General features: G+C 40.5%; 2 protein-coding genes across 2 annotated transcripts in view; one reads left to right on the plus strand and one right to left on the minus strand.

Annotated features, from left to right (window-relative positions):
- On the minus strand, nucleotides 1-9,497 carry LOC101857255 (zinc finger HIT domain-containing protein 3). Its single transcript, XM_013083155.2, has 6 exons — nucleotides 9,218-9,497; nucleotides 5,618-5,649; nucleotides 4,956-5,042; nucleotides 3,395-3,487; nucleotides 2,446-2,631; nucleotides 1-855 (listed from the first exon to the last, which is right to left on the minus strand). The coding sequence occupies exons 1-6, from the start codon at nucleotides 9,283-9,285 to the stop codon at nucleotides 845-847; spliced, it is 477 nt and encodes a 158-aa protein (XP_012938609.2). The 5' UTR covers nucleotides 9,286-9,497; the 3' UTR covers nucleotides 1-844.
- A 471-nt stretch (nucleotides 9,498-9,968) lies between these two features.
- LOC101861366 overlaps nucleotides 9,969-14,860 on the plus strand; it is a gene marked incomplete at its 3' end in the record, with an annotated part of 22,056 nt that continues 17,164 nt past the window's right edge. Inside the window, 1 exon segment of the mRNA XM_013083156.1 lies at nucleotides 9,969-10,069. Coding sequence (XP_012938610.1) covers nucleotides 10,024-10,069 — 46 coding nt within the window.

Here is a 14,860-nt window from a genome sequence, read left to right on the forward strand (position 1 = left end):
TTATCATCTCTTCATTTTTATTCAGTTTCATTGTGCATTCTGTTTATGAACATGAGCATTCATTAATGAAAACAGTGCAAGGTAAAAATCACAAAATTGCAACAACAAAAACCTCAATCGTTCAACAATAGTCATAAGATATAATCATTTATGACTAGTTATCTTCCTCATTCAACAATTTCAGAAAATAAACTTTCCATTCTTTCATCTTTCTGATCTGTACATTATTTACATGAATTCAAACAACCACTTTTTAAAATCAAAACTGAAGCAGCTGACCACTTCAGCAAAACATTCACTGCAGTCCTGTCATACCCTTCGTTCAACACCAAGTCTCTTGAGTCTGACAATACTTTCTTACAACAACAGTGTCAATCATAACACACAGCATTTGCCCAACTATGTGTTCTAAAATTCTAAAATAAAGAAACTGCACTGTGTCAGAGCCAGAATGAAGCCAAGATGAATTTACACGTAATTAATAGAGAGCAGTTTGCATTCACTCTCAACAGGATTTCAAAGTTGATGAGCATTCCAGCATGTAAGGTAATCCTTATAGACCTGCACAAAAATGCAACATGCTCACAGTCCACAACACTTTTGGGTCTAAGATAGTCACTGTCGGTTCCATCATCTTTTCTCTAAGTGCAAAACAAGATTCTCGATACTGAAGGGCCCTAAAATCCCCGCCCCGGGCTGAACAAGTCCATCAATCTCAACCATTATGAGTATGTTGTATCCCAAGCGTCCAGTACTGTTTGGTGTGAGGATTTGGTAGAGCATTTCCCAACAGTTTTAGTCACTTGTCTCTGTTATCATCAACCATGAGGACAGGCTTCTAGAACTACGAAACAACTGTGCAAAAGACAAGAAAGTGAGACAAAATGTAAAAACAACTGTAAACCAATCAGAACATCAAAAACAACAACTTGCACTTATCAAAACAAAACTCTAAATTCTGCTTCACATTCAACAAATGCATCTATGTGCAGTTTTAAAGATTTAATATGTAATTGTAATACAGTGGGTGTCGCATTCAACGAGCTTGCCGGGACCGGCTTGTCCTCGTTGGATCCGACCTCTCGTTAAACGTGACTAAGGCTAAAGAAAAGAAAGGAGGCAAGTTATTATATTACACGATGTACCAATACCAGTAATTAAAACAGGTATTCCGAAAGTCTCAAACAGAATCAGATCAGTGTGAGCGTGTTTTGGCTGTGTTCTGACCGTCATTTCTGCATTTTTAAAAATTTTCACGGAACACTTCTCGTGAGGAAACATACAATCTCACATCTTGGCTTAGATCTACATAAAGAAAAAGCGAAGGCTTGGATTTTCTGATCTGGGGAAGAAAAGAAAATTGAAAAAAAAAATGAAGGTCTCGATCTTGATCTACCCATCCAGAGTTCATCCAGTTTCACACAGTCCGCATCGCGTTCCCATCCACCCTAGGCCTTCTCAGTATCGCTGCTAACCCTCGCCAATCCTGTTGGCTTTGGAGCACATGATATTAGTAATAGCAATACAATGCAGTGGGAATGGAGGAGGGGCCTTGTGCTTTGCATGACATGGAGAGAAAGGAGACGAATTCTTCGGTTTTAATTGCTTTTATTTGGTTATCGCGACCTCGTTGAAAGCGACTTTGGTCTGTTTGCAACCTCGTTGGAGCTGATGTACATTTACAAAGAGATATAGAGGGAAAAATCGGGGATTAAGGATTGCCTAGTTGGAGTCGACTTCACGCTGAATGTGACCTCGTTGAATGCGGCACCCACTGTATATGAAAATGAGCCCAGATTCCGTCATCAGAATTTGAATCAACTGACAAAAATTTTCTAAACATTTGAGCCCTGATCCCATGAGCCTGGAGGAACCATGCATCCCAGTTCCCTTGGCCTGACTGCTAGATTTACATACCACTGCACGCTGGGGCACACTGATGTATGTGGTGAAGGGTTAAGGCACTTTGCCATTGCAGGCAGATGACTTGAGTTTAATTCCAAAGTAAGGAGAATTTCCATTGAGTATCTTGGTATTTTTAATGAGACGCTGTATCCCTCTCCTCAGCCCATGTGAGCTCTCAAGAGGCAGGGTCAAAGGGTAACACAATCTCAGGTAAACACTTAACTTGGGCCCCGGAGTTAAGCAGTTTGTTATGATTTTCCCTGGGGCATTAAAATAACTGGTACTTGTAAGGAATTAATTTGTCATTTAAAATTTGAAGTGTGCATTTAAAAAAAAGTCCCAGTGTAAAATAAATTACTACAACTGCACACAACAACTGTACACAACATTGATGATTTAATTTTGAGATTTTTCTCAAACTTTGCTTTCGATTTAAGAGGACTCCACTGTATTTGACTTCACTATGACTAAACCAAGCGCTCACTTAAAAAATAAACTTTTAACAACCAAGCTGAAGATGGACATACATATATTACTAACCTTCAGGCTCCAGATTTGGATTGTCCCGGTCAACTAAACTGAGACAGACATCAGCAAACTCTTTGAAGATTGGTTCTTGCATGGCCAAAGACAGGGCACGCCCAGGCTGGTCAGAGTTGACCAGGTTCTCCATTATGGCTCTCAGGTGAGGGTTACACAGGGTGGACTTTAGCTCCTCACTCTTTCCTACAAAGGGGACAAAAACACAACATGAAACAACAATGATATACATGTAAATTTTGTCAACAGGGGGTGTAAAACACCTATATAATACCAGTATTTCAAAAGAGAGAGAAAAAAATTAATAAACACGATAGATTAAAGGGCATTACATATCATAAACAAATAAACACAAGTGTTCAGTAGTCTGCGCACTTTGGGGCACAAACTCTTTTTTTTTTTTTAATCGAAGCAACAAACCTATTTTTCTCTATGCAATGCAACAGTGTCTTCTTGTGTGTAGTGAACCATTCATAATGAAGTTAAAATATTTGGTCTAACACTCAACTATTGGAAAAAAAAAGCTTGAATAAAGGCAGCATTAAATAAATAAAAAATTTCAAGCCTTAGGATTTTTTTCACTACCCTCAATTTTGAGGTAACTAGTAACTGTTACATCATATACCTCTCAGTTGCCGATAAAGGATCATTTCATCCTATTCAAATCTCTCACCATTTCCTATAAATATGCTGCACAAAAATTGTGTATATGGAGAATCTAAGGAAATAGAAATTTCAAGAGCACCTTTCCTGAAGAGTCAGATGTATGAGAACATCCACCCATAAAACAAATAGAAATACAGCTAGAAGACAATTCCAATAATAATTGTTTTACTCCCATAGTGTAACGCACAGTTAAAGTTATTCGCCTACAAGCAATCGCGGGCAAACATTTGCTGGTAACAAATGTATTGAAACTGAAGGAACTTGCAACGTGTGGTATTATTACCCAGCTGCTGTAACAATATTTCTGAAACTTTGTCCTCATTTTCAGCATCATCTTCAAAAGCATCATTACCGCTCAGTTTCACCCGTCGAGGATCTGCAAAACATGAAACCAAACTGAAACTGAGACAAAACAACAAAAATGATTTTAAATGCATTTCAGAAAACAAAAAGAGTATGACAGTATTCACCAGAATATGTTTGACCGACAAAGAAAGAAAAATTGAAGTAAGTTCAAGGGGAGACTGGAGAAAGAGATAAATGCTGTCAGTATCAGTAGGTATACACTTAGCGTAAAAAAAACACAGACACATTTTAATTGCGTGTTTCATGAAAAGTTGAAAACCCATTGAGCTGAAATTTTCCACACATGATTGTGAACACTTGACGCTCCTGATCAGCCTGCATTTATGATCAGGTGCCCAGTTAATAAAGCTCAGGTCTTGTTTTGTTAAAAACCAAGTTTTGTCATTTTTCTCGAACGTTTTTGGTTTTTTAAATTTTATTTTATGGGTTTAACACATCTTTTATCTGTAGCCAAGAATAAAACGTTAAAAGTTTCATTTCAAAACATCTAAATCTAAAGATACAGCATGCCGCGTTTAACGAACGAAGAGCGCAATCAGGCAGTTGGTATGCTGAGGGCCAATACGCCAGTAGCGAATGTTGCAAGGACCTTCAATTTGACAAGAGACACGATATATCGACAATGAATTGTTTGCAGACGTCTGGATCCGTGCAGGATGGTCCCCAGACGGGTCGTCCTAGAGCTACAACACCAGCCCATGACCGGTACATTCGGGTCTTGCACCTACGCTTCCTAGAGCTACAACACCAGCCCAGGAGTGGTAGGGACGGAGAACCTACGAGATCGCTTCTTAGACTTCAGCCGGTCACCTTGGATCAGCTACGTACAGCACTTACAAACATATGGAACAACAATCCACAGCATCCCATACAAAGACTTGTGCGAAGCATGCGGCAGAGGTGCACAGAAGTCGCCAATGCCCACGGCGGCTATACGCAGTATTAACTGTGACTTTTCATTTAAGGGCCTACAATTAAAATATCAAATTTCAGGAAATAAAGTTCATTTTTTAAAATTGTTTTTTGTGTAATTGATTTGTAAAATGTTCAAACTTTCCTTATAGAGATATTGTTTCTGGTTAAAATCAGTCTTTCAATACAAAAAACACCAAAAAAAGGGGTGTCTGGTTGGTTTTTTTACGCCAAGTATATATATGTGTACTGTTTGTTTGAGTAAAGAGAAGCACATCAACACAATAAAGGTCATTTCGTGCTGGGGAAAAGTAAGACAGACAAAAACAACAGAAAGAAAGCAAAGAAGTAGGACCTACCAGTAGAACCCTCCAACCACATACAGCAAATACAGTAAATAAAACCATATATTTTTCTGGTGAAATTCTATGAATTGTCTTCCTTTCAAATACAAATGAAATTGTCGTATTCCAAAGTGCATTGCTAATCTTTAAAATGATAGCTATTGCTGTAACAACGGGGCTTAGTATCTATAAATAATACAATAATTCAGAAACTACACTCACTTGGGGGAAGTCCATCTGTGTCTTCACTAGGTATGGCAATTTGGGCTTGATGGTTTGGTTGTTCTTTGGGCTGTTTCTGACAAAGCTCTGAAAACAAAAATCACAAATAAGTAAAACAAATAATCATACTTAAGTTTTCACCATGACTGTTTAGTGTAAGACTCCGCTATACGCCATTAAAAAATTACATTATGGTGGAGCCTCACACCGAGCAGTGGAGTTCGTCACGCTACCTGACACAAATATATGATCTTTAAGGCGGGTTTCGTAAGTCTAATATAAATCATTGGCCTGACTCAAGCCTCCTTTAACAGGTTTTAAAATAAAAATTGCAGCAGCACATAAGTTACAATAGGTGCATACAATACAATATACAAAAGAGGATGACCTCCATGCCGGAGGGCTCTGGAATGTGAATTGCACCACACCAGTGGAAAAGTTGGGTCCTCTTTTGCTAGGCATAAAGGCAACATTCTTCATTTTCAAAGCAAACCAGTATTTGTAGGAAATCTTTCATTCCCATATATAGAACAATGGTTGTATATCATGCTGAAGAGGATTAAAATAACTGACCATATACAAAGTAGATCCTATAAAATGTAACATTAAGTCTATAACAATCAAAGTCAAAGTCTTTCAACATTTATTTGTTTAGAGATTACCTTTGTGACCTTTACAGCATTTTACAGAGCAACTGTGGAGACAAAAGTCAAAAGGAATGAGTTAAAATTCAGACTTGTACGTGCATTATTGATACAGCGGAACTCAGATTTAACGAGGTCGCCAGGCCTGACCTAAAATCTCTTTGAATCCGGGTGTTCGTTATAGCAAACATGATGTTTTGTGTAGATAAAGCAAGTAATGTTATAAAGAGAAGTCACAAGTAGTGCCTGAAAAGCCTGCATATTATGAGCAGTGTAAAAAAAAGACAGATTCGTTCAAATGCACACGTCTGAATCATCTCGATTGTTTACCAAAAAGTTGTGTTGCTGTGTAGAGCCTTGCATACGGAAACTTTTGATTCCATAGACCAGAGCACAATTCATTATGTAGATCTACATCAAGACTAGCTTATCATTGTAATAGTGATCAGTTGCTGAGGGGGAAAAAAAAAATAACTGACGCGTTTGTATCTGCGACGTTCAACGTTCAACGCCCAGACCGCTAGTGCCCCCTCCCCCCCGACACGCACACACAGCCACATGTGTGCAGGCTGCCTATGGGACTCTGACACAAGCCAAAGCAGACACATGTGCGTGTCAACAATACATGTGTTGGTACGAAAAAAGGCCGCTGATTGGTCGCATGCAATCAGCTAAGCGAATAATGGTTCACAATGCAGGTGCAATGGATGGTTTCTGCGAATAGATAAAGTTCATTCCGGGAGAAAAATGAGAGAAGCCACGTCTGCGGGGGTTGTTCACCCTGGAAGCGACCTCATTGAATCCGAGCTCGCTGATTTAAGTGCTTGATGAATCCGGGTTATTTTGATTGATTTTAAAGAAGAAGAAAAACGGAGAATCTATCTTATCTTGTTGAATCCGAGTTCCACGCCACTGTATTGCATTAAGTGGGTGTAGGCCTATTACTATTATTTCAATTCCATGAACAAAGGTAAACAGTGTTATAAATATGTTATAATAATTATGTTAAATATATATGGGAAGGAGGGAGAGGGAAAAGGAAAACGAGAGAGGGAGAGACAAAGATAGGGAGACATAGGGAGAGAGAGAGAGAGAGAGACAGAGAGACAGAGAGAGAGAGAGAGAGAGAGAGAGAGAGAGAAGGGGGTAAAAAACAGGGGGAAGTGCTAGCAAATATCACATGCCCCAGTTGACAGGGAGGGAACAAGAGAAAGATTGAGTGGGAAAGTAGGAGGCGGAGAAAGAAAGACAGAGACAAACAAAGAGAAAGAGAAGGCGAGCGATACACAGAGAAAAGAGAAAGGGAGGGGGGGGGAGGGGGAAGATGGAGAGACAGAACAGAAATAATTACTAAGAAACTAAAGCATGATCATGTGACTCCTATTTTAAAAGAATTACACTGGCTCCCGGTGAAAGAGCGTATCATATATATATATAAAATCTGTTTAACTTGCTACAAGTGCTCACATGATTTATCACCGGACTATCTAAAACAGTTTTTAACACCTTATATGTGTGCCTCCTACTCCTAGAACGCTCAGATCATCAAGTGACAAAACAACCTTTGTTAAGCCTAAAATAAATTACAAATCATAACGCTCTTTTTTCATATTTTGCCCCACTCGTTTGGAATAGGCTTCCAAAAACTATCACAGAAGCAGAAAATCTAGAAATTTTTATGAGAAGAAACGAAAAGCATTTATATTTTCATCATATTTCGATTAGACAGAATCCATCCAAGCTGTAGATCGTTGTGAGTTTGTATGTACGTATACGTGCATATGTACGTGTATGTGTAAATGTGTGTGTGGTGCGTGCGTGCATGAATATGTGTGTGCACGAGTATGTAACACTATGTGCCTTTAAAATTGATTTGTAAATCCATAATATATGTGTATCATGTTAAGCGCATAGAGTAGAGCATTGCATAAAAGTGGATATGCGCTATATAAATGCAATCCATTATTATTACGCAGTGGCTATTTTTACGGCGAGCCGTAAAGATAGCTTCCCAGGCTATTTTTACGGCGTGCCCTAAAGATAGCCTCCCAGTGAGTCCCAGGCTATTTTTACGGCGATCCTCGAAAATCGACCCTACTCTGCCTCTCATGTACGCGACATGCCTCAATGTATTAGATCTAGGCCTATAGGGGCCGTTCAAAATATAAACTTACACCTCAGAGGGGAAAGGGTGTCTTTGGCTTCTGTAAAAAAAGTGTAAGATTGGGTGGGGAGGTTAACCAAATATGACACTTCTGTGAGATAAACGTTTTGCTCATGACTGGGAAGAAAAGGTAAAAGAAAAAGTGGATCAATGCCAGTAACAAGACCCAGATACAGATCCCCTTGCCGTTTTTGTTTTTTTTTAAGGGGGGGGGGGGGGGGGTGGTTACAAATAATTTTGAAATTATGATGAAAATTCTGTAGGTGGACATCTAATTTCTTAATGTTTCTTTGTAACTTTGCAACTCTTTCGTTGATCTTTTAATGTCTTGATGTCTTTTATTTGTAAGGCACGTACCTATTGCATTGACAAGAGTCTCAATGTCTTCCAAATCATGCGTTTCTTTTTAGTCCATATGGTTTGATTAAATTGTATTAACTGAAATGATATTTTTTTTACAAGCTGGTTAAAAAAAGCCACGTATAGTACAGGTACAGTAGTCTCCGCCTAAGATCCCGGTGCTCGGGAGCAAGGAAACGCGGGATCTTAGGCGAGCCGGGATCTTAACCGACGAACCCAGGAAAGAATCTTTGTTGACCCATGTTAAGGCTCACAATTGGTAAAATGGTCTCCCTCCACTCTACAATGAGCTGACGTGCCCCCTTGGTGGGTATGGCATATGGCGAGCAAAGAGTAGTTAACCTTGATGACCTATCATCACGGTGCATAGTGGCATGAGGCGAGCCATTTTCACTTATTATCCTATCATGAGTCTCAGGATCTACGATTATCCAGTTGCCCCTCCTCTTTACCTGTCAAAAATTTATAGCTTTCCATCTCTGACCGAGCCCCCCCCCCCCCCACCCGCCAAACCGCCTTTGTCGTTACACACCATTATGTTGTGAACGCACCAATTAAAATTCAGTCTGTCTCACAAATTCAGGAGTAGAGACAACTCCTGCAATGGTCAAGGAGGAGTTCACGGTTCGATGTGATCCCGCCAGGAGCGAACTTGTAGGCCCTACCCACCCAGCGAGTGAAGCAAGCTTAGGTGGCGAGCTCAGGTGTGAGTGCGATGCGTGGGGAAAACAAACGCGTCAGTTTAGATTCTATCGAGATCTAGATTCTAGTAGGCTGTCGTTATTCTCACTGCGGGTGAGAGTAGTATCAATTTTATTCTCACCGTGAGAATAATATCCAGTTTTTCCTCACCCCGGGTGAGAATAATCACTCCGTAGCGTAGATTTCTAGCGGAAGCCTTTTGCTTGAAATTGATTCATCATCATTCATTCATAACTGACTCAGGAATTCAGGGAGACAAGTGACCCAAACAGGGTTACGGTGATGTCATATTCAATTTCTCGTATATCTTTAGAGTTAATTTTACCTTTAAGAATGTTTGATAATTGTAGAGTATTATAGGCTACTGTACTGTGATACTGTGTTTAACTTACTACTGCTCGAGGCACTGTGGACATCTGTATTTCGGAGCTTCTGTAGAGCAGACGATACAGGCTGGCATCTTCGCTTGTTTCAACACTGTCCACGATCGGCCAAAGAGATAGGTCCTATTATTTTCTTTCAGCAGCGACAAATGACTTCAAAACGAGTGAGACGGGAACGTAATACAGGCTGCAAAAAAACTGACTTACACACGACACACTATTTCACTATACACGTGTTGACCTGAACGAAGAAACCGAACCTTTGTTTACGGAAGTGACCCAATGACATCGAAACTAAAACCCAGATTTTTATTGCGCTTACGGTTAGGCCACAGAATTCTACACTTAGAAGTGTAGAATTCTGTGGGTTAGGCCTCTGGTTAGGCCTACAGCACAGAATTCTACACTTAGTTGTAAGTGTAGAATTCTGTGGCCTACAGAATCAAACTTTTTAAAATTTTCACGAGCCGATGGTGCTGTTGGCACTATTATTTTTTTAAAATTGAGAATAGGAAAATAAAACAACACAAAACAAAAAAATTAAAGAGGCATTGAAAGTGACCCTTGTGAAAACAAAAAAATTAAATAGTTTCCTTAACTGCTGCTGATCACGTTATTGTCTGATACCTGAGTGAAACTCCAATATTTTTTTAATGATCAACAACAACAAAAACCACCCAAAAAAAACGGAAGCAATAGGCAAATTTGGCTCGAGGCTACCCCCGAAATCCGGTTGCTTGGAAACGTCTTCCTGTTTACACCGCCTCTTTTTAAAATTACTGTAGTGAAACGTAGAACAGAGTTTAAGATTGCAGATGGTACTGTCTTTGCGAAATATGAAGAAGAGCAAGATTGTTTGGGGTAATATTTGAATGTTTGTCTGCCCATAGTTACTTTACAAGACATCTGTATGGCTCTGTTCGTCTATGCAGACGGTTAATTTAGCTTAAGATTGTCTCAAGGTTGTCTTCATGCAGCTTCTTTCATGGCTAATTCTTCCTATGTTTGAAGCACAGATTCTGTCGCAGTGCTTGCATGTCAGTGTCGTAGATCGAAGCTCTGTATTTCCGATGCTTTCCTTTCGTCGTTGGTGCTTCTCAGCCTGGTGGTTTCTAAGGCTGTTCTCTAGCATTTTAGTTCTTTCCTTTATCATTTTCTTCCATGTTTTCCGGTCCTCAGCTATTTCTTCCCAGGTGTTAACATCTACTCCAAGCTTAGATAAGCTGTTTTTGCAGGTGTCTTTGTACCTCAATTTTGGTCTTCCTCTTTGTCTCTTTCCCTGGGCAAGTTCTCCATTGAGAAGTTGCTTCGGAATCCGATTGTCATCCATTCTCTTGACATGGCCCAGCCATCTCAATCTTCTTAAACACAGGATAGTTGTCATGCTCTGGAGGTTTGCCCGCGCCAACACTTCAAAATTTGTAAACTTGTCACGCCACGAAATACCTATGATCTTGCGGCAGCATCTGAGATGGAATATGTCGAGGCGCTTTTCTTGTCTGCTGTACAAGGTCCATGTTTCAGATCCATAAAGGAGTGTGCTGAGGACACATGCTTCGTAAATCTTGATCCTTGTTTTGATGGTTAATCTTTTGTTTTCCCATGCTCGTTTTGTCAGCCTTCCAAAAGTTGTTGCTGCTTTCCCTATCCTGATGTTGATCTCATAATCAAGTGATGTTGTAAAGCTGATGGCAGACCCCAGGTAATAGAACGTGTCCACTGTCTTAAGTTCCTTATTGTTCAGCCATATAAATAATAATATGGCTCTGTTCTGCACCTTCTTGGGTAAGGATGACTGTTTTCTTAACACTGATGGCCAAGCTAAAGACCTTGCATGCTGTTGATAGGCGGTCCATCATTGTTTGTAGGGTTGATTCACTGTGAACAACAAGAGCAGCATCATCGGCGAAGAGAAGGTCTTGTACTGTTGTTTTGTTGATCTTGGTCTTGGCCTTGAGTCGAGCAAGATTGAAGAGCGACCCATCAGTTTTCCAGTGGAGGAAGACATCCCCTGGTGACTCTTTGAATGCGTGTTGCAGTAAGACAGCAAAATAAGTGCTAAAAAGGGTTGGTGCTAAGACACAACCTTGCTTATTCCGCTATTGATGTTGAAACTGTTTGATGTTGAACCGTCAAACTGAATGGTGGCCTTCATATCTTCGTGGAATGAGATGATGAGCTGTAGCAGTATTGGGGGACAGCCAATTTTTCCAAGCACCATATACAGTCCTGATCTACTGACTCTATCAAAAGCCTTTGTCAGATCGACGAACGTAGTATGTAATCTCAGTTGTTGCTCCCTGCATTTTTCTTGTAGCTGACGAATAGAAAAGATCATGTCCATTGTTGAGCGGTTTGATCTGAAACCGCATTGGCTCTCTGGTAGGACTCTTTCTGCTAGTTTCTGAAGTCGCTTCAGGATGATCCTAGCGAAAGCTTTTCCAGTGATACTTAGCAGTGGGATACCTCTGTAGTTGTTGCATTCTCCTTTGTCCCCTTTGTTTTTGTAAAGTGTGGTGATTTTGGCATCTCTCATGTCATGTTGAATTTCTGCTTTCAGCCAACAAGTCGTCAGTGGCTTGTAGAGATATGGGAGGAGGGTCTCTTTGTTCTCTTTCAGCACTTCAGCAGGTATGTTGTCATTTTCTGCTGCTTTTCTGCAAGCGAGTTCATCGATTGCAGAGTAGAGTTCTTTTTCTGTTGGTGTTGTATCAAGTTCTGACATTTCGGAGAGCTGAGGAATGGCCTCATGTAGTTGTCTATCAACATGTCGCTCCTCTGAGTATAGTATAAGTCTGAATAATGTTCCACCCATCTTTCCATTTGTTTCTTCTTGTCTGTCAGCTGTTCATCTGTCGCAGACTTTAGAGGTGCCACTTTGTTTGCTGTTGGTCCAATAGCAACTCTGATGTTTTCATACATTATCATGCTGATGTTTCCTGTATCGCTGGCCTGTTGAATATCTGAGCATAACTTGTCCCAGTACTGATTGGCACACTTTCTGGTTTCTCTTTCAAGGTTGGATTTAGCAGCACGCAGTTGTTGCCTTGTACTCTCTGTTGGTTTTGTTGTTGTGTTCTATCAGAAACTTACGCTTTTTCTCGAGTAGAGATGCCTCAACCCAGTCCTCCTTGTAAGGTCTTTCTATTCCAAAAATAATCGACACAGAATTATAAATTGTTGATCTCATGCTATTCCACATGTTGTCTGGGGATGAGCTATCTAGATGTTGGAGCTCTTTATTAACATGTTCTTAAAATTTTGCTTTTAACGCTGGGTCTTTGGTATTTCTTATGTTGATCTTAGATTTCTTTTGTTTTTCAGCTCTTGGTGTTTTCTTTGTGACTAGCTTTGCCTTAGCTATAATTAAAAGGTGGTCTGTGTTGCAGTCTGCACTGTAGAAGGATCTTGTTTGCTTTACCATGTTGGCATCTTTCTTTCTGACGATGATGAAGTCAATTTGGTGCCAATGGCCTGATCTTGGATGGCACCAAGAAACCTTGTGTCTGTCCTTGCCACTGTAGAAGGTGCTAGTAATGCAAAGGTTGTTATTTGTGCAGAATTCTAAGAGTCTCTGACCATTCTCGTTGATTTTTCCCAGCCCAAAAGGTCCAAGGCAGGTGGGCCATACTTTGTTTTCAGTGCCTACTCTTGCATGAAGTCGCCCATGAGAAACAGTTGGTCTGCTTTTGGGACATTGTTGATTGTATCCTGAAGTTCCTCGTAAAACTGGTCTTTTTTCTCATTTTCTGATGTTAGGGTTGGGGCATAGGCGCTGATGAAGTGAGCCTTTCCAGTTTTGGTATCCATTTCCATGGCAGTGATACGTTCGATATACCTTGGGGGGTGCTGATCCTGTTCAGCAATCTGTTGTGTACTGCAAAGCCCACACCATGGATACTCCTCTCATCTTCCCCAAGACCCTTCCAGAAGAATGTGTAGTTACTTTCCCTGATGGTACCAGAGTTAGCAAGTCTTGTCTCTTGCAGGGCAGTGATGTCTACATTGAGTCGTGTGAGCCCCCTGTCTATGATTGCTGTCTTTCTGGTGTCCTCTGTTTTCTCCAGGTCTGTAGTGTCCAATCCGGTTGTCATTGTTCTAACATTCCATGTCCCCAGTTTCCATGGGGTTAGTTTTACTTTTGTTTTGCTTGGTGCAGGATTTACCGTCTGCCTTTCGGTTTTTGTCCTAGCTCCATACACCCATAGAAGCAAACAGACGTGGCGGATCAACACCTTACTGATTGGGGGCTGCCCAGTTTGAGACGGGCGGTAGCTGACCAGTGTGACTGAATAGTCACTCCCATCGTCAAAGGTGACCCGTGGCAACATCCTGTTTCGCCATTAAGGATGTTTTATAACCCGTAAACTGCCACCTCGCGTGTTTTTTCCCTTTCATGCACAACAAGGATGAAGTTCCCTCTTCATAATCATATAAATGCTGTTGTAGCTGTGGTTGAGCTGTGGGTCTGATCCGCTGTATTTGCTCTTGACAAAGCTAAATGCCTGGGCCTGACTATGGAGAACGTGTCTTGCCCAATTTGCTCGAACCCCCTCTCGAATTACCTGATTTAGTCAAAAGGAGAGACGAGGTCAATACATTTGGAACAAGTAAAGTTGCAGGGGCTGCCAGAAGATAGTTCGGATCCTTCCTCCCTGTCGACTGCCTAAGGGGCTCTCCCTCCTGATTTGTTTAGGGTTTACTCCCTTAACCTTTCATACACCCGTATGCACCTACAAGGCAGTAGGAACAGCTGCAGGTAGTACCGTCTACTGTCATTATGGTAGCAGCACTAAGGCTGACCTGACACATTTACGAGACATTTACTGCTTTAAATTCGAGTGTTTCACTCTTCGCAATGTCTCGATTGTGTAGCATTTTATTAGTATTAGTCAATAGATCTATTTCTAATGAATGATCGTGCATGTGCGACCGCATATCGAGGTTCAAAATGTTGTAAATTCTTGACATGTTATCGCCAAAGGATTTTTGTTGTTGTTGTGCTATGCTTTTCTGTAAAAAAAAAACAACCGTCTCTAGATCTATCTGAGTAAGACAAATTATGTCTGTTCCTGTAGCCTTTGCAGGATTAAATCTAGATCTAGATCTAGACTTCTCTTTCGTCAGAAAAAGATCTTATTGACAATGATCTTAATTACTTTATGAAATAATCACTCTTTAGAGTTAAAAGATAATAAAATCACTTGAAAAATAAATGGTCAAATAGAAATGAGTCACAGAAGCAGATCATTTTTTTGTGGCTGGTTTTACAAGAGTAGTCCTACATGAATGTTCTCATATCGCCAGCACCCATTCAGCATGTATTAGCCCATAGGCTATGTAATATTTTAATCGTTTAAATTTCGATGCTTCTCTTGTGTTAACTGAAGTTAGATGGCACTCTTTTTTAAAGTTTTAGTTAAAGTTTTATGGCACTTGCAACACAAGAAAGTCACATAAGTGCCGAAGGTTAGATATGTTACTGGAGAGTTAGGTAAAGTTGTTCTCGCATCCGGTCCTGACATTGGGGATTGCCGTGTTATAGAGACAACTTCCTGGGCCTTCAGCATAATTTTGTGGTTGATGGGGGCAGTTCCTTTCCACACCACCTTTACTTCCCCATCTCGAAGTCGGGTACCCATTACTGCTAGG

This window comes from Aplysia californica, unplaced genomic scaffold (genome assembly GCF_000002075.1).
Source record: "Aplysia californica isolate F4 #8 unplaced genomic scaffold, AplCal3.0 scaffold00214, whole genome shotgun sequence".
NCBI classification, from domain to species: domain Eukaryota; kingdom Metazoa; phylum Mollusca; class Gastropoda; order Aplysiida; family Aplysiidae; genus Aplysia; species Aplysia californica.